Consider the following 26,749-nt stretch of genomic DNA (forward strand, 5'->3'; position numbering starts at 1 on the left):
TCGTCGGTTGCAGCGCGCTAACCACTGCGCCACCGCTCCCCCTCTCACGAACACCACCCTCGCACGCACTGTAACACACCCCCATAACGTACACTCTAACACAACCTCACGCAAAACACACGAACACACACAACCTCACACACACACAACCTCACACACACACACAACCTCACTCTCACACAACCTCACACAAAACCTCACACAAACACACAACCTCACGCACACAACCTCACTCTCACACAACCTCACACACACACAACCTCACACACACACAACCTCACACAAACAACAACCGCCATTCGCCACTAAGTGGCGGTGACGTCACCACGACGCTTGTGCCAGGCCATGTGCACCTTGAGGCCACGTGAAGTGTCGAACGCCCGCTGGCAGGAGGTCACGGGGCAGACCCAGGTGCCACGGGTCGACTGACTGAGATGACTGAGATGACTGGCTGATGCACCACCTGTGCCCCATACTGTGCCAACCTGCTGTGCTTTAGCTACCCGGCGCTCCGCTCGTTGTTGTCGCTCCTCCGCCCTCCGTTGTTGTTGGAGGGCGACTGCCTCCAACTGGCCAGTAGCGCCCTTCACGAGCCTCCTCCACAGAGGCCGATCTTGACACCGCTGGTACCAGTCATCGGCAAGTCCACTCAGCTCCACGTCCTCCTGTACCACATCACTCCATCTCTTCTCTAGCCCGTGCCGCGCCCGCTTAGCCCCCTCAATCCGGCCGAATAAAAGCTGTTTCGGCATGCGGTGGCTGAGCATGCGGGCTACATGACCCAGCCACACACACAACCTCACGCACACACACACAGCTCTCTACAGCCGCAGCGAGAAAGACACTCCTCTGACTGAGTTTTGGGGAGTATGTGAGTGTGTGCGTGTGTTCGGGGTGTAAGTGCGGCGTGAGTGTGTGTGTGAGTGTGTGTTCGCGGTGTGTGTGAGTGTGTGTTCGGGGTCTGAGTACAGGGTAAGTGTGTGCGTGAGTACAGGATGTGTGTGTGTGTGGGGTTAGTGTGTGAGTGAGTGCAGGATGTGTGTGTGTGTGGGGTGAGTGTGTGAGTGAGTGCGGGATGTGTGTGTGTGTGGGGTGAGTGTGTGAGTGAGTGCAGGATGTGTGTGTGTGTGGGGTGAGTGTGTGAGTGAGTACAGGATGTGTGTGTGTGTGGGGTGAGTGTGTGAGTGAGTGCGGGATGTGTGTGTGTGTGGGGTGAGTGTGTGAGTGAGTGCGGGATGTGTGTGTGTGTGGGGTGAGTGTGTGAGTGAGTGCAGGATGTGTGTGTGTGTGGGGTGAGTGTGTGAGTGAGTACAGGATGTGTGTGTGTGTGGGGTGAGTGTGTCAGTATAGGATGTGAGTGTGTGTGCGGGGTGAGTGTGTGTGTGAGTGCAGCGTGTGAGTGTGTGCGGAGTGTGTGCGTGAGTACAGGATGTGAGAGTGTGTGTTCGAGGTGTAAGTGCAGGGTGAGAGTGTGTGTGCTATCACGGTAATTGAAGGCGTGTGTGTGTAGGTGTTCACTTAGCTGAGCATGTATATAGGTGGGTAGGTGAATGTGTGTGGGTTGTTGGGCTATACCAAAATAAATAAACTGAAAAATAAACTGAAACTGATGTGTAGGTGAGTATGTTTGGGGTGGTAGTGGTGTGTAGGTATGTCCGTGTAGGTGGATACAAAGGGGCCGGCCATAAATGACGTCACGCACCTAGGGGGGGGGTCAGACATTGTGACGATGTGTGACGAGGGGGGGGGGGGTTGAGAAATGTGACGTCACATCAAAATGCGCAACTTTAAATAAATATAGACAACACGTTCTACTTTATTAAATAGACTTTTTTTTAAATAAATGTTTTCTCCTACAACATCAGAGTGCAGCGCCACATTAAATACGCGCTACAATGACAATAGTTTAAAGCGATTTGAAGCATGTTTTATTTATTTGGGGGGGGGGGGGTGGCAGAGCTTTTTGACGTCATATTTGATGGGGTCTGACTTTTTGTGACGCCGTGTGATGATGGGGGGGGGGGTCAAAAATCGCGTGACGTCATTTATGGACGGCCCCAAAGGCGACCGGGCGTGGTGTTGACCACCCCACTCCTCGTGTCCCGTGCCGGCTATCATCGGTGCTCTATAACTGCACTTGCCCCTAACGTCTGTTCAGGCTAGACGGGGGGGTTGTCTTGTGCGCTCAGTGTAGATTGTGAGCTGTGGTGGTGGCTGGGGGTGGTGGTTGTGGTTGGGTGGTTTGGGTGGCTGTGAGTTCAGTATGAATTGTGGGGTGGGTGGGAGGATGAGTGAGCGCGCGTGTGTTTAGTGTGTATTGAGGGGTGGGTGGGTGAGTATGTGGAGGGTGGGTGGGAGGGTGAGTGTGTATGTGGTGGGTGGGTGGGAGGGTGAGTGAGTATGTGGAGGGTGGGTGGGAGGGTGAGTGTGTATGTGGTGGGTGGGTGGGAGGGTGAGTGAGTATGTGGAGGGTGGGTGGGAGGGTGAGTGTGTATGTGGTGGGTGGGTGGGTTGGAGGGTGAGTGTGTATGTGGTGGGTGGGTGGAAGGGTGATTGTGTATGTGGTGGGTGAGTGAGTGAGTATGTGGTGGGTTGGAGCATGAGTGAGTATGTGGTGGGTGGGAGGGTGAGTGTGTATGTGGTGGGTGGGTGGAAGGGTGAGTGTGTATGTGGTGGGTGAGTGAGTATGTGGTGGGTTGGAGCATGAGTGTGTATGTGGTGGGTGGGAGGGTGAGTGTGTATGTGGTGGGTGGGTTGGAGGGTGAGTGTGTATGTGGTGGGTGAGAGTGTGTGTGTGGTGGGTGGGAGGGTCAGTGTGTGTGTGGTGGGTGAGTGTGTATGTGGTGGGTGGGAGGGTGAGTGTGTATGTGGTGGGTGAGAGTGTGTGTGTGGTGGGTGGGAGGGTCAGTGTGTGTGTGGTGGGTGAGTGTGTATGTGGTGGGTGGGAGGGTGGTGGGTGGGAGGCAGCGTGTTTATTGTGAGCCGCGGGGTGGAGTCGACACACGCGCGGAGGCTGGCCGAGGAGTCGGTGGAGGAGGTTTTGAAATCGCCGTCGAGCAGCCCACACACAAACACCACAACAACAACGGTGAGATCCCGGGTGCTGTTGCGCAACTCGCTCAGTGGACGAACAACAACAACAGCAGCTTCAACAACAACAACAACAGCAACAACCACAAGAACATCAAAAGCCGGCCATCGCCCAGCAACCCATCCCACACGCCGTTGCTCGTGCACGTGTCCACGTGGAGAGCGTTCGTAAATCCACTGCTGGATAAAGTGCCCCCTCCACACGCCGGGCTATTTGACGCCTCGTGCTGCTGACACCTCCCTGGTGGACTCATCATCTTCACCCTGGTGGACTCGTCATCTTCACCCTGGTGGACTCGTCATCTTCACCCTGGTGGACTCATCATCTTCACCCTGGTGGACTCATCATCTTCACCCTGGTGGACTCATCATCTTCACCCTGGTGGACTCATCATCTTCACCCAGGCGGCTTCGCGGAGGAGCGATGGAGTGGGATTGAACTCTCCGCTCCCCTGTGAGCTACATACAACTCCCAAGAGCTGTGTGTTTGAACGGTGGTGGTGGTGACTGGTGGGGTGGGGTTAATGCAATGTGGCAACGTCCCTCGACATGATCGCTGGACAGTTGGACACGAGGAGGATGGAAAACGATGTGGTGATTGCGGTGGTGGAGATGGAGTTGCAGCCGAAGTAAAAGGTGAGGTGGTAAAAGTTTGAAACACTTTGTTGTGCAGTCAACTTATCTCACACACACGAACGCACGAACACACACACACGGACAAATATCTCCCGTATCGCATCAATAGACATGAGACAAGTGCTGTTAGCGAGTGGTACCTATCAAGGTTAGCACTGTGGCACACGAGGGAGGTGGCCAGCACCATGCCCAGCCGCCTTTGTCTCCCCACTGCTGCTGATGTGTTAAACGCCGCACCAACGTATTCATTTAAGGCTGAGTCGACCTATGGGTGGCCCAGAACCGGTTGAGATATTCGTCACTGGGGTTGCTGGCCGTGAGCGGGGTTCGTAGCGCAGCGCGCTAATTACAACACTACCGCACACACACACAACATACACATCATACATATATCAGACTGTTGGAGCGCTGTTAGCGAGCACCTATGAAGGCCGGCACGGCACACGAGGGGGTGGGTGGCCAACACCACGCCCCGTCGCCTTTGTCTCCCCAGTGGTGACGTTTACACACCGAACCGGGTACTCATTTGAGGCTGAGTCGACTTAGGGGAGGCCCATGACCGGATCAGATACAATCGTCACTGATGGTGTTGGCCGTGAGCGGGAATCGAACTCGGGTTGCCGGGTTCGTAGCGCAGCGCGCTAACCGCTACACCACCGCTCCCCACACACACACATACGTACAGACAGGCACTCACAACACACACACGTGCACACAGAAGCACTGCACCTGCATCGCTAATATGCATGTTGCCTGTTAATTCGCACTCGTGGCACCTAACACACGGTGTAACGGGCATAAGAAGTGGAGATGATGTATTTTGGCCGCGTGCTCGGTGATTGTGGCGCAAGCTTCTTAGCGATGGTCGTGGTGCTTCCGATTCGCCTTGTCCTCTCTGTTCCTCGACAAGCGAGGGTCTAAAAGACTTGTTTTGTCGAGAGAAAGCCGTCATCATCCATACATTCATCATCATAATTTATTCATCGCAGCAATCAGCATCTCTTGATTGACCGACACGTCATATCACCGTTTACTTCATGGTGAGTCATTTACGCTTCTTAATCATAATGCATGGATGTATCATCATCCAGTCATTGATGTATTTATGCATCATAACCATCATCTACTGTATTCAGCGATTTATTCGTGCGTCATCGCTATCGTTGTAAGTAAATGAATGTGCGATGGAGAAGGGCCATTGCCGAACCGTCGCCCGTTATCATGTTCCCTTCAAGGCATTGTTCTTAACGAATGTGTTGAGGTTGGTTTATTCATTCATGCAGCAGCAGCAGCATCACCATCACCATCATCGCGATTGTCATCGTCTGTTCAGCTATTCAGCATTATCATCGTATAATGATTTAATATATGAGCACCTTGATGATAATCATCTCTCGTTGTTGGTGTGGGGACACACAAGACAGATGGTGTGAAACGCCCGTACCCCCAGGCTCTTCCTGGAGAAGGGGGTACAGCAAAAGTGTGGACTCCGTCTGTACGGGATAGAGTGTTTCCCCCTCGCACGCGTGGATTTCCTCCGGGGTGCGCCAGTTTCCTCCCACGTGTAAACACTCATTAATTGGCCGATAACGCCTTTAATATATCCCTACTGGACGTCTGTGAAAAGTAGCTGTATAGCTATTCGAATTCCTCCAGCTTAAATAAATATTCTGACGACGTATAGATAACCGCAAAAGCTTTGGATATAATTTGGCACCGGCTCACCGCGTGGCTGGCTGCTGCTGGTTGCTGCTCCCTTTCCACGCGATTTTTCTGACAGATATTGCGATTTGATTTGCGATTACATTTTTTAATGTCAAGTTTCAGTTCAATATTAACTGTTGTAATAGATTTAAAGCACGTGATGGAGCATTACCACGTGAGACCATCAAAATATGAACTGCTCTATATATTCTAATGCATGGATGAGAACTTAAAAGATATGAATTGCTTCCAACATGTATTTATTAAAACGTTTTAATTGAAATAGAACAATCAAACATAGAACAATTGTTAAGTTAAATAAATAAAGTTATAATAATAATACAAAATAAAAACAATTCCAATAAGTAATAGGACTTTTCAAATCGCAAAAAAATCGCAGCTTTTGCGATTTGCTAATCGCATTGTTTCAAATTGCGATGTCGATTTGCAATCGACTAATCGTTCATCCCTACTCCTGTTCCTCCTCGCACCACGGAAGTCGTTCCCCGTCTTTCAGAGAGTCGAATCCCGCGCAGCGGAGGTGCGTTACAATTTGAAATAATCGAAGTATCTGCGTCGTCGTCGTCGTCATCATCAGTTCCACATTCGTGTCGCCGACACTCGCCCTCCGAGTTACCCAACGGACACCTCGCCAACCTTCCAATGCGCCGTCACTCAAAACGATCATCGATTGCGAGCCATCCATCAACCTGGTGTCGCGTCTCGCGTCAAACACAAACAGTCCAGGAGCGTGGCCTTGTCTTGATTCGTGGGGGGGGGGGGGGGGGGTGGCGTGGGGGGGTTCATAACAACAAAAACTCAAGTGGACGGACGGGACTACGAACGCAGTCGGTGTTCAACAAACTTGAAACAAACCTTGACCGTTAAACGCTCAACAGCGAGTGACGATACGATCTTGCCGCTGGCCGTCATTATGCGGTCTTGCAATCCGTTCGGTATCTCTCACGCCCTGCGTAAACGAGGCAAGGCTGGGCGGGGGGGGGAGGGGTGAGCCGGTCGCTTCGTTCTACTGATATTTGTAGCGATATTTGTTCAACTTTACACGAATAATTTAGAAGGGGGGGGGGGGGGGGGCTCGATGGGGCTGTACACAATCATACAATCACACGCACATCGAGCAACCAACGGACCACGTGGCTGTCGAGCGACAACGCAGGAATCAATTGTGAGTCACAATATTGGACGCGTGCGAGTTGAGTGAACGTGGCTGTTTGCAATCAAGTTGATTTTTGTTTAAGCAGGAGAGTGAGCACGAGAGAGACCACGATGAGCCTCGTTTGGACGATTTAAACCATTTGGACAATTTGGACGTTGTGGAAGTTTGGACAGTTTGGACGTTTGAACGATGAACTCGTTTGGACGGGTGTGACCCCGGGGTCACCAAACCGCATTAAGTTCTATGCGAATAGAAATGAGTGCAAAACAACAACAACAGCAACCTAATAAGAATAGTTTTTACCCTTTTTTCTGGCAACAAAACAGTTGTGTTGAGATGTTAAAACACCAAACTGAAACCTTTTTGCAAGGAATAATGTCTGCATTAACCACATATACTTGTGGTGAAAATACAAACAAAAAACATACTCTGATTATATATGCATTGTCTTTGAAACTGATTGGTCCACACCAGAGACAGCTTTATTTCAAGCCTAGTCTCAAACAGTGTTAGACCATCTTACCACCTGTTTTGTTTTTGATTTAAAGCTTTCGTGACTGCAGGGATTCATATTCTTGGTTCTTTCGGTAAAGTCACGTAGAAGGGAAACAATAAAATAATAAAAATATAAAACAATTAAATTCTCACGACGTCTCGACTGCAACACATGCAATCATCATCAGGTGTGAAAACCACAACAAGAAAACTTGAAAAAAGTGGCGGTTTTTTTAACGTTAGCACCACGGAGAGCGATTTGACAGTTTGTTCAGATGGACGAGTCCATCTATGTTCGGAAAAGAGGGGGAGACGAAAAATAATGGATGCGGTCTGAAAGCCACCTTAAGCGTGATCAATCAATTAAGACCCGAAATGGTTTATCAAATCCTTCCAATGATTGCTAAGCCAGAATCCATCTTCTTGGTTGAAATTGTCTCTGTGTTTCTATATGTGGATAGCCTCATGAACGAATCTCTCATGGTAGCCAAATGGCTTGCAAAGAACATTTGTCTTGGAGAAGTCAATGTCATGTGAGCCTACTGAATTATAACAGTGATCTGCCACGGCCGAGGTGTTGGTCCTACCGTGTTTCAGGTCTGCTTTGTGTTCACGAATGCGGTCCGAGACATGCCATAAAAAGGAGAAAACCTATTGTTATATTTTGATACTGGCAAAGGAGATCCCATGAAACAACAACAACCGTGTTACAGGATCTCAATATTAAACACGATTAAATGTCCCGTGTCGGCAGAGTTTGGTCCGTGCAAATCACATTTGCACCGTTCATCAGCAGAGTACAACATCGCCACAAACGCACACTACAGGCCAACATCACCAACACGAGGAACAATCCCATCCAGTTGGGTATATTTCTACCAACACGGGCACCAGCATCAGAATTATCCCACGAGCTGAGCCACACGCGCACACACACACACACTCTTCCCTTCTCCGTGTGCAATTAAGTAATTACGTTACGCCTGCTGGCTGTGGTCGTGCGCGTGCCGAGTGCATTCGCACAGCGCGTGCCGCATTCGTCGTAAAGGGACGCAATTTTTTTTTTTAAACAACCGCATCGACAACAAAAGCAGACATTCAACAACACCAGCCTACCCCCCCCACCTCTTATCTCCCAGCCCCTAATTACGCGCTAGTCAACCCCACGGAATGGCTCTCTCCTCCTTACCCCCCCCCTCCCCGTCGCCTCGCGGCGTGCACTGCACGACGCGAGGCGACCAGAACGCGCCCTCGGAAGAGCCGAGCGATCATTACTGCGGTCAGAACTCCCGTCCCACGTAGGGCGAGCGCCCCGAGCCCCGCGCTTTGGGGGGGGGGAGGTCCGCGCTTTGACGTCGCGGTGTCAAATGTAATATTTCCGTAATATCCATAATAGAGATTTTTTTTGGGTTAGATCGCGTAAATATATAAATGTCGTTAAACCCGCCACCACCCGACACAGCCAACTAGTAAGGGTTGTCACGTAAACAGAACGTGGCCAATTCGTCGCTAGTACAGCACTAACCGGTGTGTTGGACAGCCAAGCCACAACATTTACAATCTGAGTACGACGTTTCGCCAGTAATTATTACAACTAGCTTCATCAGGCGACAGTCAGATTTGTTGTATATTACTGGCGAAACATCGTACTCAGATTGTAAATGTTGTGGCTTGGCTCTCCAACACACCCGGTGTGCTGTACTGGCGACGAATTGGCACGTTCTGTTTACGTGACAACCCTTACTAGTTGGCTGTGTCGGGTGGTGGCGGGTTTAACGACACATTTATATATTTATGCGATCTAACCTAAAACAAACCCTCTTATGGATGATATTAGTCGCGAAAGCTTACTACGTGCAAAACATAATATTTCCGGATTAGTTTGAAGACGTTGGGGGGGGGGGGTGCCCATTTTGCACCACCCCCTCCCCATCTATGGACGTGTCCTGGCTGCGGCTGCCGTACACGAACGACATGTACGTGCTGTCCGTTGAACTTCTTTCGCGCCGTACGTAGCCAAACGCGCTAATCGAAGGTAGTGGTGGGAAGCTGCTGCTGCTGCTGTGTGTGAATGGTTCGCATGGTGGACTTGCAATGCGAATAGCTACAGCGGTCACGGTCTCGAGGCGCGGTAGTTGAAGCAGACGGTACTTTTACTATATCAAGTAGCCCTTAAACCCACCACCTCTAACCTCTGTCGATGGTAAACTGGACTCCCATGGTAAACAGGACTCCTACGGTAAATTGGACTCCCATGGTGAACTGCATTTCCATGTTCTTTGGGTCTTTCGGTAAAGCCACGTACAGTGAGGGAAAAAAAGTATTTGATCCCCTGCTAATTTTGTACGTTTGCCCACTGACAAAGAAATTATCAGTCTATAATTTTAATGGTAGGTTTATTTGAACAGTGAGAGACAGAATAACAACAACAAAATCCAGAAAAACGCATGTCAAAAATGTTATAAATTGATTTGCATTTTAATGAGTGAAATACGTATTTGACCCCTCTGCAAAACATGACTTAGTACTTGGTGGCAAAACCCTTTTTGGCAATCACAGAGGTCAGACGCTTCTTGTAGTTGGCCACCAGGTTTGCACACATCTCAGGAGGGATTTTGTCCCACTCCTCTTTGCAGATCCTCTCCAAGTCATTAAGGTTTAGAGGCTGACGTTTGGCAACTCGAACCTTCAGCTCTATGCACATTTTCAATGGGATTAAGGTCTGGAGACTGGCTAGGCCACTCCAGGACCTTAAAGTGCTTCTTCTTGAGCCACTCCATTGTTGCCTTGGCCGTGTGTTTTGGGTCATTGTCATGCTGGAATACCCATCCACGACCCATTTTCAATGCCCTGGCTGAGGGAAGGAGGTTCTCACCCAAGATTTGACGGTACATGGCCTCGTCCATCGTTCCTTTGATGCAGTGAAGTTGTCCTGTCCCCTTAGCAGAAAAAACACCCCCAAAGCATAATGTTTCCACCTCCATGTTTGACGGTGGGGATGGTGTTCTTGGGGTCATAGGCAGCATTCCTCCTCCAAAAACGGCGAGTTGAGTTGATGCCAAAAAGCTCCATTTTGGTCTCATCACACCACAACACTTTCACCCAGTTGTCCTCTGAATCATTCAGATGTTCATTGGCAAACTTCAGACGGGCATGTTTATGTGCTTTTTTGAGTAGGGGGACCTTGCGGGCGCTGCAAGATTTCAGTCCTTCACGGCGTAGTGTGTTTCCAATTGTTTTCTTGGTGACTATGGTCCCAGCTGCCTTGTGATCATTGACAAGATCCTCCCGTGTAGTTCTGGGCTGATTCCTCACCGTTCTCATGATCATTGCAACTCCACGAGGTGAGATCTTGCATGGAGCCCCAGGCCGAGGGAGACTGACAGTTCTTTTGCGTTTCTTCCATTTGCGAATAATCGCACTAACTGTTGTCACCTTCTCACCAAGCTGCTTGGCAATGGTCTTGTAGCCCATTCCAGCCTTGTGTAGGTCTACAATCTTGTCCCTGACATCCTTGGAGAGCTCTTTGGTCTTGGCCATGGTGGAGAGTTTGGAATCTGATTGATTGATTGCTACTGTGGACAGGTGTCTTTTATACAGGTAACAAGCTGAAATTAGGATCACTCCCTTTAAGAGTGTGCTCCTAATCTCAGCTCGTTACCTGTATAAAAGACACCTGGGAGCCAGAAATCTTTCTGATTGAGAGGGGTTCAAATACTTATTTCCCTCATTAAAATGCAAATCAATTTATAACAAAAATTACATACGTTTTTCTGGATTTTGTTGTTATTCTGTCTCTCACTGTTCAAATACACCTACCATTAAAATTATAGACTGATCATGTCTTTGTCAGTGGGCAAACGTACAAAATCAGCAGGGGATCAAATACTTTTTTCCTTCACTGTAGATAGAAAATATATATTTTTTCACCTGATGACGATTGCTTTTGCTGCGATCGAAACGTCGTGATATTTTTTATTTTTTATTTTCTATCTATGTGGCTTTACCGAAAGACCCAAAGAATATGAATTCCTGCATTCACGAAAGCTTTAAGTCTGGATTTCCATGGTAAATTGGACTCCCATGGTGAACTGTATTTCCATGGTTAACTGGACTCCCATGGTAAACTGGACTCCCATGGTGAACTGTATTTCCATGGTAAGCCAGGCTCCCATGGTTAGAAATCTGCAACCAAAATAACAAAAAGAGCCGGTTTCCCTCCCCCCCCCCCCCCCAAATACTCTATTTCAAGAGCCGCATTGCACGCGGTGAATCCGAGACGTGGCGAGTCCTTGATAAATATCGTCACGAAGCACAGTCCTTCAAGGGGCCGCACGCAGCTCCCGATCCACAGCTTTGCCCCACCCCTGACCCAGCAGTGTGCGTGTGTCACACCGCAGTGAGTCGAGCGGCAGTTTCGCGTGTGGTGCGTTCGAGTGTGGGTGCTCCGACATCTTCCAAGACAGCTAGCCCGCGTGGAAGAGTAGGCCTCTTACGGGGGGGGGGGGGGGGGGGTGTCTCTTTCACCAGCAGTGTGGCGTGAGTGAACGATTGCAGGGCTGCGCCTACAGCTGTAACGGTGGGATATACAGCGGGGTGGCTCTGAATGAGGGCCGTTGCCCGAAACATCACTTTCCGCTTCACAGTAGAGCACGTGGCGCACGCCTTGTGGTCCAGGTGTTGGTGGGTCACACAGAGAGTGGTGAAACTTCAAAACCTCGCTGGACTGCTCGGTAGGTGGTGGCTAGGATTTGAAATGGTGGGGAGAGTTGGTTCATGAACCCATCCGTGCGGTAAGCGGTCTAATGAACGACGCTGTCCTCTCTCGTAAAGTGTGGTGGACATTCTCCGGGGGCATTTTCCGGGGGCACTCTTTGTTTTCTCGCGAGTGGAGCGACTTTAATATCTTAAAAAAGTAAATGTGGACAAACATCCCAACATCAGCGTGTCCCTGCCGAGGAACGGGGTCTTGAGACTCGCTGGTATTTTCCTGGACATATCATTTATGTTATTGTTGTTAGCATTACTACGATACTCGTGCAGTGCGATCACGAGGAAGCGTTTGATGGTGACGACACGTAGGGGTAGGGTGGTACAGAGATTCTTCTCTTCCAAGTTCACATTTCGAGCGAACAGTGTTCACTCGCTCGGCTATTCTCAGTTGCCCGCACTGAATCAATAAGTGGTTGTTCCACATTCCCACGGTGTTCCCGGTGTTCCCGTGGGAATGTGGAACAACCCCGATGGTGCTCTCGCCCCCGCCTCCCCCCCCCCCCCCCCCTTCCATGATCAGCACTCCCTTGCAAAGGCGTTGCTTCCCTTCTCCGTTGTCGGAGCCTAAGTTCGCACCCCGACCCCGGGCGGTGTGATGTTCCTGTGGATTTTTCTGTTTTAACTCCCCCCGTACCCCGTATGACTCTAATCTGCCGCTGGTTAACGCGGGGCCGCTGTGAACGTGACACGACTGACCATAGAACAACAACACGTGCATTTGGATTCCGGTAAAGTAGGGTCAGTGCCGGGGCTATACGTACTCGTGGCTGGTTAGCTGTTTGGTTAGGTAGGTAGGGGTAGTATTAGGGGCTGGTTAGCTGTTTGGTTAGGTAGGTAGTGGTAGTATTAGGGGCTGGTTAGCTGTTTGGTTAGGTGGTTAGGGTAGTATTAGGAGCTGGTTAGCTGTTTGGTTAGGTAGGTAGGTAGGGGTAGTATTAGGGGCTGGTTAGCTGTTTGGTTAGGTAGGTAGGGGTTGTATTAGGGGCTGGTTAGCTGTTTGGTTAGGTAGGTAGGGGTAGTATTAGGGGCTGGTTAGCTGTTTGGTTAGGTAGGTAGGAGTAGTATTAGGGGCTGGTTAGCTGTTTGGTTATGTAGGTAAGGGTAGTATTAGGGGCCGGTTAGCTGTTTGGTTAGGTAGGTAGGGGTATTATTAGGGGCTGATTAGCTGTTTGGTTAGGTAGGTAGGGGTTGTATTAGGGGCTGGTTAGATGCTTGGTTAGGTAGGTAGGGGTTGTATTAGGGGCTGGTTAGCTGTTTGGTTAGGTAGGTAGGGTAGTAGTAGGGGCTGGTTAGCTGTTTGGTTAGGTAGGTAGGGGTAGTATTAAGAGTTGGTTAGCTGTTTGGTTAGGTATGTAGGGGTAGTTTTAGGGGCTGGTTAGCTGTTTGGTTAGGTAGGTAGGAGTAGTATTAGGGGCTGGTTAGCTGTTTGGTTAGGTAGGTAAGGGTAGTATTAGGGGTCGGTTAGCTGTTTGGTTAGGTAGGTAGGGGTTGTATTAGGGGCTGGTTAGATGCTTGGTTAGGTAGGTAGGGGTATTATTAGGGGCTGATTAGCTGCTTGGTTAGGTAGGTAGGGGTAGTATTAGGGGCTGGTTAGCTGCTGGGTTAGACAGGGGTAGTACAAGGGGCTGGATGGCACGGAGATTAGGGATAGAGTCAGCGTCATTGAGAAGGCTATAACACGAGTGGCCTGGTTCGCTCGTTGGCTCGTGTTCCACCAAGTGGTTGGTTAGATAGTTGTCGAGAGTGGGACTGGTTGCGGTCTTGCTCGTCGGGCAGGGTAACGTGCATGCTGAGCGGGCCCCTCGCACAAACCGCAGACGTATGCGGTTCGTTTGCAGCGGCCGCCCTGGTTATTACTGCGCGGGTGCATTAACCACAACAACTACCTCGCCTGGTATGCAGGTGGTCGTGGGTTCGATCCCGACCCTGACGTCTGCTCTATATTTGGAGTTTGCGTCTCTCTCCCCGTGGTCACGTAGATTTTTCTCCGGGTCCCCCCGGTTTTCCCCTCCACAATTAGAATCACTTTTGAAAAAGAGCTAAATAGCTCGGTGGGCCTTACCTGGTGAAATACAAAAAATAGTTTTTAGTTTTAATACTACGTTGCCGTGTGCTTCACAGTAGACTTTGAATGATCCCGTGACGTCGTTCACAAGAGTAGGCCATTGTGTCTGGTTTTTAGTTACTCATCCTTCCCCCGCACCTCCGATTCGCACGGTTGGCTACGCACGGTGCGAAAGAAGTTCAACTTGCATAAGTATATACGTCATGGGCCAATTTGGAAAAAAACGACACCGGCAAATTACTCAATTGGGATGATTCACAGCACCCATCACCACTACCTCACTGCTACACAAAAATACGGCAAGTTCCTGCTGAAAAGGACTCTTGAGACACGGTGAGGCTTTCCTGGCTGAAACAAGCGTAGGAATAATAATAGCTTATGACAATTCCGAGTGAGCGAATACTGTGTGCGATGCAAGTTGAGCATATGATGATGATTATTATTAATCGTCAGTGTTTGGCTGATTTTTGTTCGTGGTATTTCCAACTTCATTGCCATGGCGTTGATTCGGGGAAATCGCGTGCCGTTATTTACACAGTGGGGATGGGGGCAAGATCATGAATATTTGCAGAAAAGATCTAAAACGCCACCCCTAAACCCACCTAAACCCACCAAAATTCACCCACCCACCCAAAAACCACTCAAACTCACCCTCCCAAACCCATTAAAAAACTAACCCACCCAACCAATCACACCCACCCACCAAAACTCACGCACACCCGTCCACCGAAACCCACCCATCCACCCAAACTCAGAAAACCCACCCACACAGCCACCCTCCCACTCGCCAGGCATGGCCCATCTAAGCCCCCAGTTGCTCCTCTATATTTATTGCGGCTGCCCATCTCGTGAGCACCACTGACTGAACAGGACATCATCCCGCAACTCCGCATTGCCCACGGTGAGGCCAGGTACTGGCGCGGTTTCATCGCGATGCAAACAAGTTGGCGCGGAAAGCGAGCTGTCGTTGGCTGACACAAATACAGCTTTCTGGCAGCTTTCTCGAAATCTAAGTTTGCAAGACCATGATTCTACACTGAGCTGCACTGGTCGGCAGTGGTGAAGTATGGTCAAACAACCCGCAATTGTGAGGGGGGGGGGGGGCTCAGCAGTGGTTGTGACAATGCATGATGTAGACGTGATGATGGCCTGTAGACTTGTGGACTCACGCGTTTGTATTGCGGTCTTGCAGTTTGTTTGTGTTGTGGGGGGGCGGTAGTGTAGCGGTTAGTGCGCTGCTAACGGCCAACACCAGTGACGATTATCTGAAACGAGTCTGGGGCTCCGCTAGGTCGACTCACCTTAAATGTGTATCTGTTGTGGTGTGTAAAAATCGCCACTAGGGAGACAAAGGCGGTCGGGCGTGGTGCTTGCCACTCACCCCCTCGTGTGCCGTGCAGGCCTTCATCGGTGCTACTCGCTAACAGCACTTGCCCCAACAGTCTGTTCAGGCTATACGGGGGATCTTTGTCTTTATGTTGTGTACAGACTGTGTCGTGTTCATGTATACAAAACATGAAATTGTGAAATGCGCCAATGTACGTGTGCGTTGCGGTCAGCAAAATGTTAACCCCCCAAGGTGTGATTGCTTTATTTTCTTGTCGAGAGTAAATGTTGAACGCTGAGAAGTGTCACGTGTCGAGAACCACGTGGGTCCGCGAGCTGATAACTTTTAGCAATGACTCCTCGGTGAACAGTTGTTCGTGAGAAAATCATCGATTATGACTTCACAGCTTTTAGTTCTCAGAGTGTGTTTTTTGTTTGCATTTTGACCACAAGTATTGTGGTGAATGCACACATGATTCCTTGTAAAAAGGTTTCAGTTTTGTTGCCAGAAAAAAGGGGAAAAGCCCTATTCTTATACTCTGCTACTGGCAAAGGAGGTCCCATGATGTAGATGCTTGCCCCGAGCCCTCATTACTTTGATAGTGCATTGTCTTTGAGCTGTATGCCTTTTGGCGTCTTCTGTACGTACGTACACGTAAATGGCGAGAGCAGTGGTGGAGTGGTTGGCCCAAGTTTAATTCCCAGCCACGACTAACGTCAGCGGCGAGTAATATCCGAACTTGGGTTCTGGATTTCTGCTTGGTCGACTCAGCCTTAAATGGGTTAGGGTTAGCAGATTGACTGTAGACAATAACGATGGTGATAATAACTGGGATAAAATGGGGGGGGGGGGGAAACACAAAAGGGATGTTTCATCGATTTAATGTGATTGTCCTCACCTCCATTCCATCCAACACCCGCAGCAGCACTAGCAGCAGAGTGGCAACAGCAGCAGAGTGGCAACAGCAGCAGAGCGGCAGCGGCAGCAGCAGCAGTGACAGCAGCAAGCGGCAGCGGCAGCAGAGTGGCAGCAGCAGATTGGCAGCAGCAACAGAGTGGCAGTAGCAGCAGAGCGGCGCGTCCTCAAGTAGTTCCAGTGGCCGGAGGGAGGCCGCCCATCCACGGAGGCCCGAGCGGCCATGATGCTGCCCGACGTGACCGCTGATTAGGCGACTGTTGAACGCGAGCGGACAGAGTGCGGTCACGCGCCAACGTTCGGCATCGCCGCGAGGACGTGGCTTGGGGGGGGGTTGAGCGGTAGCGAGATGTCGGATTCCGAATCGCGGTGGCAGCGAGCGGACCCTGGACAAAATCGGAGAGAGAAAGGAACGAAGCGTAAATGGTGGAGAAGTCCACCGGCATTCTCGTGCCGCACGCACACGGAGCCCACAATCACTCGTTGATAGAAGCAGCCACGCCTTCTCAATGTAGAGGAGAAAGACAAAACGCGCTGCTCGAGACCTTCGAGGCTTGCTCGGGACAAATCGATAGCATTCGAATCATTATCGTCGTCCTCATCACTACGGCACGCGGTCGGCTGGAGCGACGAGACGTTGGGAAGCGATTGACCCCAACGGACCGATCGCGTCGGTTTCACGACGTGCGGACACGCCCGGACTTTCACGCGCCTCTCTTTCAGGCTCCGACCTGCGCCAGCGACCGGTGGCCTCGCGCACGAGATCCCGACCGGAACGACGACGACCGGGCGAGGGTTGAGCGGACGACGCACTCGCTTCCCAACTCGTCGGGGGCACCGGGGTCACAGGGGGACCAGCGGCAGGGTCGGACAGCATGCGCCCGCGCCACCACCTCCGCCACCACCTCCGCCACCACCGCCACCACCACCACGAGGACGACCGCCTCCACCGCAGGGAACCCGAGCGCCCGGCGCTGCCGCCGACCCCGTCGCCGTCGTCGACGGCGTCGGCGACGACGACGGCGGCGGGAGAGGGCGCGGCGGAGGCCACGATCGGCGCTCGCTAGCGAGGGTCGGTGGGAGGCGTGGGGGGGGGCGGGGGGGGGGCGCCAAGCATGCTTGCGCTGCCCCACGACGAGACGGCGGCCGAGACGTTCCACGTGGTGTACATCGCGCTGGAGCTCGTGCTGGCTCTGCTCGCCATCGGCGGCAACGTGCTGGTGTGCTGGGCCGTGCGGCTGAACCGCGCGCTGCGCAACCCCACCAACTATTTCCTGCTGTCGCTGGCGGCCGCCGACATCGCGGTAGGGCTGCTCGCCATCCCGTTCGCCGTCACCATCAGCGCGGGCTTCGCGTGCCACTTCCACGGCTGCCTCTTCCTCGCCTGCTTCGTCCTCGTGCTCACGCAGAGCTCCATCTTCAGCCTCCTCGCCATCGCCATCGACCGCTACATCGCCATCCGCCAGCCGCTGCGGTGGGTGTGCCCACGCGCTCGCGTCTCGCGTACCCCCACCCTACCTACCCTCTACCCCCCCCGCCCCGCCCCCAGCACCTATGAAGGCCGGCAAGGCACGCGACTCTGGCCGGCACCACGCACCCACAAACTTTTCTTCTCACGGGAGGCGATGTTTTTGCGCACCGCGCAAGTGTACCCATTTGAGGCTGAGTCGACCTAGGGGAGGCCCAGAATCGGATTAGTATAATGGTCTCCGGTGTTGGCCGTGAGCGGGTATCGAACTCGGGTGGCCGGGTTCGTAGCGTGGCGTCCTCACCAGCTACATTAAGACAAAGATTCCCCCTTCAGCATTAACAAGCTGTTAGGAATGTGCTGTTAGCGAGCACCTATGAAGGCCGGCAAGGCACACGAGGTTGATGGGTCGCCAGCATCACGCTCGGCCGCCTTTGTCTCCCCAGTGATCAACACACACTACAGATGAATTTTGATTTAAAGCTTTCGTGACTGCAGTTGATCACTAAAGTCAAAGGTCCCCCATAGAGCCTTAGCAGACTGTGCTGTTAGTGAAGGTGGGCACGTTACACGATGGGGTGGCGTGACCAGCACCACGCCCGACCGCCTTTGTCTCCCTGGTGGCGATGCTCACACACCGCGCCAGGTACTCATTTGAGGCTCGGGGATGCCCCACACCGGTTCAGATAACCGTCGCTGGGTGTTTGCCATGAGCGGGTATCGAACTCGGGCCGTCGAGTTCGTAGCGCAGCGCGATAACCGTTACGCCACCGCTCTCCCCACTAGATGATCACGCGCACGCACTCGTACACACGCGCACAATTGAACACACGCACGCGCACAGCGTGCGATAATGCACGTGCTCCTAAACCCAACGTGAGTTGTTCAAAGCGAGACCCCTCCCGGCGCAGGTCGCGCTGACACCTGCGGCGCACCGCTAATTGGATCGAAGGCATCAATGGGATTCTCTCCCCCCATACGCCGCCGCCACCCCCCCCTCCTCCTCCTCCGAACCTTGCCTTGGCTGTGCACGAAGAGGCAGCAGGGGTAGGCCAGCGTCATGAGGCGCGCGGCCGATTGCGCGGGCGGGAAGCCTCGTTTGGTTTGCTTGAAGTTCGAGGAATACGCCCGAGCGCTATTCCTTCGGGACGGACGTTGAAGAATTACGCGTTCAGCGAAAAGAAACGAAAAAATCGACGCGCGTCCTCACGAGAGGTTGTCAAAAGGAAGCTTTGTGGCCTATAATAGAGGGGTTTTTTTTGGGTTAGATCGCGTAAATATATAAATGTTGTGTCGTTAAAACCCGCCACCACCCGACACAGCCAACTAGCAAGGGTTGTCACGTAAACAGAACGTGGCCAATTCGTCGCTAGTACAGCACTAGTGTATAGTGTAGTGTAGTGTGTAGTGTAGTGTATTGTGTAGTGTGTAGTAGTGTAGTGTGTAGTATAGTGTATAGTAGTGTAGTGTATAGTGTAGTATACTAGTACAGCACTAACCGGTGTGTTGGAGAGCCAAGCCACAAGATTTACAAGCTGAGTACGACGTTTCGCCAGTAATTACAACCAGCTTCATCAGGCGACAGCCAGATTTGTGGAGAAGTCTTACTGTTTCGTTCCTTATATAGAGGTGTAAGCATTGTGATGTCAGAGTGCCGAGCTGACAAAAGATGTCACGGTGTCGTAAAAAACCTCGGCGCTTGCAGCCGGCCTGTGTCTACCAATCTTGCCAGTTCGGATGCAAACACATCGCGCGATTTCAAATTGCTAGCGCTTTCTTTGTGGCGCATACACATGACATGGAACAACGGCCGCCATTGGCCACTGTGTGATGGTGATGTCACCGTGGGGCTTGCGCCAGGCTAGGTGCACTTTGAGGCTCTCGCGCGAAGTGTCGATGGCTCGCTGGAAGCAGGTCACGGGAGAGACCCAGGTATTAATTGTTCAACGAAACGGGACACAACACAAGATGTCTCTATATTAATTAGATTCAGCACTCTGTCGCGCGGGACGTGTTTAGCGGTCATCAGGCGTGTGCAGTGTGTGAGAAGATTTTCTTTGTATTTACTCTCTGGAGGTGACCTCCAGAGGCCAAATTAAAAAGGCTACGATTTGAGACCTTTGAGCAAGAATGTAAAATCTCGGAGCTTGCTCCACGCGGGGACATGCAGGCACAGTGTTTTCACTAAAACGCTCTTGGGCAACTCTTTCAAAGCTAATCGCGTAAAATGCTGAAAGACTTGTTCCTAAAGAGTGAATGTAACTTGCTTCACGATGTTACGAATGACCACCCCTCCACTCCTCCCACGACTGCGTTTACACCTCAACGAAATCCTCCAACGACCTCCACTGTGTGCACAAAACAATCGCCCCCCCCCCCCCCCCGCTCGCCCAGCCACACTGAGTTATAAATTGGCCAAAGCCCTTGACCGATTGAGCACACAAGTCACTCTGCGGGAACCGCTAACAGCCGGTTTAACTCGGAGCCCCATTTAAATAAAGCGACCACAATCTGGAACGCGATGCTGAAAATAGGAACGTGAACTGCGTGACATGCGGCCCGTGTCCACCTCTCCCCGTGTCTGCGTGCCCCCATGTCCCCGTGCCCCCGTGTCCCCGTGTCCATGTATCCCCGTGTCCATCTGTCACTGTCTCCACGTGTCCCCTTGTCCCCGTCTCGCCGTGTCCCCATGTCCCCATGTCCCCGTCTCACCGTGTCCACGGGCCCAAATGGTTAGGGCAGATCCTCCAATTGCCTAGGTCTTCTTGCCTTTAGATCCAGGTCCCGTTCAGAATCGTGTAGAAACTAGCTCGCAACAAGTGTCCTCACGTCAGTCTGCTCACGCGCAGCAAAGAGTGTTCATCACACGTCACCCAAGTGATATTTGTTAACTCTCAAGAGCATTTGAGCTCAATTAAGCGTACATCAAAATGCAATGTGATGGGTTTTTTTTTCTTGTGCAGTCATCGACGACCGGGCTGAGACCACCAACATGCTCCAAGAGAGAACCCGCTTTAATCACAGGCAGTGGCTGAAACCTGGATTTGAACCCAGGATCTCAGCGGTGCCCTCAGCACTCTGACCTCTGACCCACCCGACCACCTCTTCTATGCAAAAAAATCGACTCATGACCCCCGAATCGAATGGAGATGCAATCATCTCCACCCATGGCACTTCACTTGACGGCCTCAAAGTGCACCTAGCCTGGCACAAGTACCGTGGTGCTGTGACAGTCACTTATAGCCAAGTGGCGCCTGTTGATGATGTCTACTCTGCGTGTGGCAGTGGAGATTATGTGCAGTGGTTAGCGCTCTGCGCAGGGTGGCACCACGGTGGTGAGATGTTAACTACCTCGCCTGATATATAGGAGGTCGTGGGTTCAATCCCGACCGTGATGCCTCTATGTATGTTAAACTTCTTTTGCACCGTACGTAGCCAACCGTGCTATATATTTGTAGTCTGCGTCTCTCTCTCCCGGTGGTCGCGTGGATTTTTCTCCAAGGTCCTCTGGGCTTTTCCCCTTCACATTTAGAATCAACGTCACGCGTTTAGAGTAATTTGGCTGCTTTCAATTTCAACACTATACGCCACTTTCATTGAGCTGTCATCTGCGGCCCAGGTCGCTTCTGAAAGAGAGCTATAGACCTCAGCAGTGTGCCTTACCTGGTCAAATATAAATAAGTTGAACACGTAGTAGACTTTCGCGACCATTATCATCCATAATACAGTTCTTTTTCTGGTTAGATCGCATAACGACGCATTTATATTTATCCGATCTAACCCAAAAAAAAACCTGTATTACGGAGAGGAAAAAATCCCTGGCTCCTCTCCCCCCCTTATCTTGCCTAGATGGCCTCTAGCTGCAGCAGCCCCTTTTGCCCACTTCAGCAGTTGTTTCTTGCTGTGGTTGTCTCACCTGATGACGGACGCTTGTGTTGCGCCCGAAACGTGGTGATTTAATTTATTTTATTTTATACCTACGTTACTTTTGCCGAAAGAGCCAAAGAGTAATAAAGAGGAGTTTAATTTATAGTTTCTAATCTGTGAGCAGGTGAGTATCTCTCAGGTTGTTTCCGCTCTCTCTCTCTTCAAGAGTCGGCCTCTGCCTCACACGGCCTCTCGTTACGAGCCGGCTTTGATTATAGACTCATCCCAGGCCTTCCCGGATAGACACGTCGTTATTATTACTGCTGCAACTACTGTCATATATAAAATCTCGTCGTAACTTTGACGACACCCAGAAATGTGCGTGTGTGTGTGTGTGCGCGTGCGCTGGCGGGGGCGGGTGCTCGGGGCGAGCCGTTGTGTAAAATGAAAAAGGGCCACCCTGCGTCGTGTTTAGTCACAAAACACTTCTCTCTTGCGACGCCAAAGCATGCAGATGTCGTCAAATCTGCTTTGGGAGACTCTCAAGCTGGGATCAAGGAAGGGGGGGGGGGCGAGGAGGAGGCTGCCAAGAGCGGAGCTGTAATTGCTCCGCTGTTGGAAGCAGGAAATGACTCGGACAAATTTGGTTCAAGTTTGATGGTGTGTTGCATTATTTCTTGAAAATATAATTGACCACGAGGAGTGTCACGCTCGTTCACGAATACCCAGAAGGCCGAGTAGTGTCTAGAGTCTGTGAAAGGGTCGGAATACGACAGTTGGACCTGCGCGCGCAAATAGTTGACTGGACAAAGCTAAAGCCCAAGACGCTCTGAACGCAGGGGGGGTTGGGGGGACGGGACATCTCTAACGGATCTCGTGCTGCGAAGTTAGCGAAGGTACTCGAGACGACGAATTCATTACCATTCGTGAACGTGTCAGATTTGCGAACATGCGCATGTCGCGCGTACACATATGGACACTTGACTGATCGGGGCGAACGCGCTCACAGAATCGGGCGTCCCCGTCCACGGCCCGCGTCACCTCGCGCATCCTGCCGCCCGCAGGTACAACGCGCTGGTGACAAGCAAGCGAGCGCGCGGCGTCATCGCCGTGTGCTGGCTGCTGTCCTTCGTCATCGGGCTCACTCCGCTGCTGGGCTGGAACAACTGGGACGAGCTGCACGAGTGCGGCAGCGACGGAAGAACGCCGGACGCCACGAAGTGCCGTAACGGCACGCAAGTGCAGTGCCTGTTTGAGAACGTGGTGAACACCGACTACATGGTGTACTTCAACTTTTTCGGCTGCGTGCTCGTTCCGCTGCTGGTGATGCTCGCCGTGTACGCGCGCATCTTCCTGGTGGCGCGAACGCAGCTGCAGCTCATCGAGGTGAGACGCGGGCTTTTTTTGTTTTTTGTTTAATGCCAGAGAAAGGAAGAGATCGACCGCCGCGTCGGCGCTGGTGGTTCAGCGCACGGGGACTCGCGATCCGGAGATTCGATCTCCCGGCGCGGCAGTTTAAACCGATGGGGAGAGTAGTAATAGCAATAGGTTTTACCCTTTAAACTGGCACAAAAAAACTGACACCTTTATTCAAGGCATCATGTTTGCAATAACCACAACACAAGCAGTCAAAATGCAAACAAAAGAGACAACTCTGATAATAATATTGGCACTGTCCTTGAATTTGATTGGTCCACACCCGAGACGGCTTTTCTTAGAGCCTAGTCTCCACTGGTGTTGGACCAGATGACGCCAAAAGGCGTATGGGGAGAGTGTCACGAGTCTCCCCCCAGCCACCAATGCCTCTGTCCGCTCAGTCCGTTTCAAAATCAGGATGTTTATTTATACTGTTGGGAATCCGATGCGCTATAAAGCTCTTTTTGGCAGATGTCCAGGAGTTACGTTTAAAATGGGTTACACCACGGTCAGTAGATCGGCTGGTTACGGGTGGTGGAGTAAAGTGTGGGTACCCTCACCTCTTCCAAGATGTCTGGCCCCGTGTGGAAGAGTAGGCCAAATTCCCTCGAGTGGAAACCCGTCCGCCGGCAATGGCATGAGCAAGCAGTTGCAGGGCAGCACATTTACCCAGTGTGGTTCGCTGTAATGCTACGACGGTAGTGGCGATCATTCGTGACGATTGGAGTTTAGCATGGAGAATGTTGGGATGGCGGTTATTTAATTTCATCATCGTGCTCGTTAACGACGAGTGATTTCAATCGTTAAAGAAAATAGGAAGATTGCGACCATCGTTGTTGACGATTTGATGATGGCGGTGGCCAACGTTGACAATTTGTTGACGATGTCGTGATGGAAATGGAATACATTTGATGACAATCATGATTACGATCGCACATATTTTTATGACACAATTAGCTGAATTTGATGATGATATGGTACTTGAAATTGATGTGATTATTAGGATGACGATCAATCACCATAACAATAATAACAATAATACCTGTAAGGCCCCTTTGACATCTGAGACTCCAGCACAGCCGCAGCTGCTGTTATACGCCCTAACATCTGATGACGTCCAGAAGCTGCAGGTGTCAATAAGTATAAACAATGCGGGGAGAGTTGCCTTTAAAGCCACCAATTGACAGAAACCAAGAATAAATAGCAAATTAAGGAAAAGTCTTTTTTTTTAAAAGCAACACATGTCAGATGTGATTTAAATACGAGGATGGACACTGACTCGCCAAGTGGTTTGGGCAGTGCGACGATTGATGATGATGACTGATGAGTCGACTACAACGAGATGAAAGGCGATTTATGTTGACGACACGATTATCGGCGATGACGACGATCGATGATGATGATGATGATGACAACAACGGCGATTTTTTTTCTTATCACGGTTGCTGAGCGCAGGGCCGAAGGCCCAAAGCGCCAAGCGGCCAGCAACAAGCAGCACTATTGAAGGTATAACGGATAAAGAGTTGTCATACATTGCTTTGAAGTGAAAAAGGTTCTGCGAACCAGGGAAGAGACGATGGGGGGCTACAGGAATTCCAAACTCAAAAGCAGTGCGAGTTCAAGCGGCAGAAAGACAAGCGGTGTGACCTGCGGTACGATCGGAATGATTATTGATGATCATGACAACGATGATAATGATAATTATTTTTTTTACCCTTTTATCTGGCAACAAAACTGACACCTTTTTTTTTACGAGGAGTCATGTTTACATTGACCACAATACCTGCGGTCGGAACGCAAACAAAAAACAACTCTGATAATGTATGTGGCACTGTCCTTGAAATTGATTGGTCCACACCCGAGGCAGCTTTCTTTAGAGCCTCGTCTCACGGTGGTGTTGGACCAGAAGACGCCAAAAGGCGCACAACTCAAAGACAATGCACCATCAGAGTATGAGAGCTCGGGGTAAGCATTTACACCATTGGAAACCTCATTTGCCAGTAACAAAATATGATGGTGTAAATGCTTACCCCAGCTCTCATACTCTGATGGTGCATTGTCTTTGAGTTGTGCGCCTTTTGGCGTTTTCTGGTCCAACACCATGTGAGACGAGGCTCTAAAGAAAGCTGTCTCGGGTGTGGACCAATGAATTTCAAGGACAGTGCCACGTACATTATCAGAGTTGTTGTTTTTTGCTTGCGTTCCGACCGCAGGTATTGTGGTCAATGTAAACACGACTCCTTGTAAAAAAGGTGTCAGTTTTGTTGCCAGATAAACGGGTAAAAAAACAATGATCATATTTTGTAAAAAGGCAAATGAGGTTTCCAATGGTGTGAACGATGACAATATTGATATTGGTGATTGTGAAAACACTGGCGATAAACGATCGCAAAAGATCGACGACGACAATGGCGACGACCACGACGATGACGGTAACAACATTAACGCCGATTACCGGTGAATGCCTCGTGATTCATAACTGGCTCATGGGTTAGGCCCCACCACCCCCCGTAACGACCCGGCCACATGTATGGTCGTTGGGAACACCGGCCGTGACCCGACGCAGCCAATCAAACTCGATGGTCGCGCGGCGCGCGAGCGTCGTTAACGCTTCCGCTCGCTCAACTATTTCCAAAATTAGTCGCGACCCGGGGAAGCCGGTCGGCGTTGGCGGCGGCGTCCCGCGACACGAAACGTTTTATTGCCGGGGTCATGGAACAGTGGCCCGACCCCAAAACATGCGTCACGAGCCGTTGACCGTGACGATGATTACGACGACGGCACTGGCGCCAACGGCAGCCACGGCGACGACGCCGCGGCCAACCGGCGGACGGGTGACGCCACGCGCTATGCCGTTGTCGCATTGAGCAGAAGGCCGGCAGCAAGGCCCCCGGCGGCGACCGCCGGCGCAACCTCCTGCAGCGCGAGGTGCACGCGGCCAAGTCGCTGGCCTTCATCATGGGGATGTTCGCGCTCTGCTGGCTGCCGCTGCACGCCCTCAACTGCGTCCACCGCTTCTGCCCCGACTGCGTGCGCCCGCCCTGGGCCATGTACGGCGCCATCCTGCTCTCGCACGGCAACTCCGTCGTCAACCCCGTCATCTACGCCTTCCGCCTGCGCGAGTTCCGCGCCACCTTCCGCCGGATCCTGTCGCGCTGGGTGCTGCCGCCGGCGCTCCCGTGCGGGCGCCGGCGCCGGCGCGGGAGCCGCGCCCGGCGCCGCCCGCACCGGAGCGATTACGGCGACGGAGGAGGAGGTGGGGGAGGAGGTGGGGGAGGAGGAGGAGGGGGAGGAGGAGGAGGGGGAGATCCCCGCCTGCCACGGAGCGCCGTCGGGCGCGGAGCCGCGACGGCGCTTCGCGGCGACCTCGTGGACGGCGCCGCGGCGTTGTCGGCGGCGTCGTGCCGGGCGAGCGACGCCGGCCTCTCGGCGCCGGGCAGCGCGCTCGACAGCGCCGGCACGAGCCCCTGCACGTCCGTCGTGTCGTGCTCGGCGTCCTACGTCAAGAACGGCGGCGCCGGGACGCCCGCCGCCCGCGCATCCGCCTCCGCCGTGACGCTGGCGCCCGACGGCGCCATCGGCGGCGCCGACGGCGTCGCCGATGGCGCCGACGACGCCGTCGTCGTCAGCGTGTGCAGCGACGAGCAGGAGGCGTGCACGGTGACGGTGTCGGGACGCCCGCGGGACGGCGGCTCGCTGAGCCCGCCCGGAAGGAGCCGGGGGGGCGGCGCCGGGGCGGCGGCGAGTTTGGCGACGCCGCGGCAGAACGGATTTGTGGAGGAAGGGGAGCGCGGCACCCAGCTGCCCAACTCGTGA

General features: G+C 52.1%; 1 protein-coding gene across 1 annotated transcript; it reads left to right on the top strand.

Moving 5' to 3' along the window:
• The first annotated feature begins 2,980 nt into the window (after positions 1 to 2,980).
• Positions 2,981 to 26,749, top strand: LOC116950317 (adenosine receptor A2b-like). The gene is made up of 4 exons (XM_076072467.1): positions 2,981 to 3,726; positions 16,906 to 17,656; positions 22,582 to 22,903; positions 25,805 to 26,749. Exons 2-4 carry the CDS (start codon positions 17,298 to 17,300, stop codon positions 26,747 to 26,749), a joined length of 1,626 nt encoding a protein of 541 aa, XP_075928582.1. The 5' UTR covers positions 2,981 to 3,726; positions 16,906 to 17,297.

The sequence above is a fragment of the Petromyzon marinus genome, chromosome 38 (genome assembly GCF_048934315.1).
Source record: "Petromyzon marinus isolate PM22_M1 ecotype Great Lakes invasive population chromosome 38, UKy_Petmar_22M1.pri1.0, whole genome shotgun sequence".
NCBI classification, from domain to species: Eukaryota; Metazoa; Chordata; class Hyperoartia; order Petromyzontiformes; family Petromyzontidae; genus Petromyzon; species Petromyzon marinus.

Coding starts and splice junctions, on each gene's coding strand:
- LOC116950317 (XM_076072467.1), top strand. CDS start 17,298: ATGCTTGCGCTGCCCCACGACGAGACGGCGGCCGAGACGTTCCACGTG. Junction 17,657..22,581: donor GCCATCCGCCAGCCGCTGCG/GTGGGTGTGCCC, acceptor TGCCGCCCGCAG/GTACAACGCGCTGGTGACAA. Junction 22,904..25,804: donor CGCAGCTGCAGCTCATCGAG/GTGAGACGCGGG, acceptor CGCATTGAGCAG/AAGGCCGGCAGCAAGGCCCC.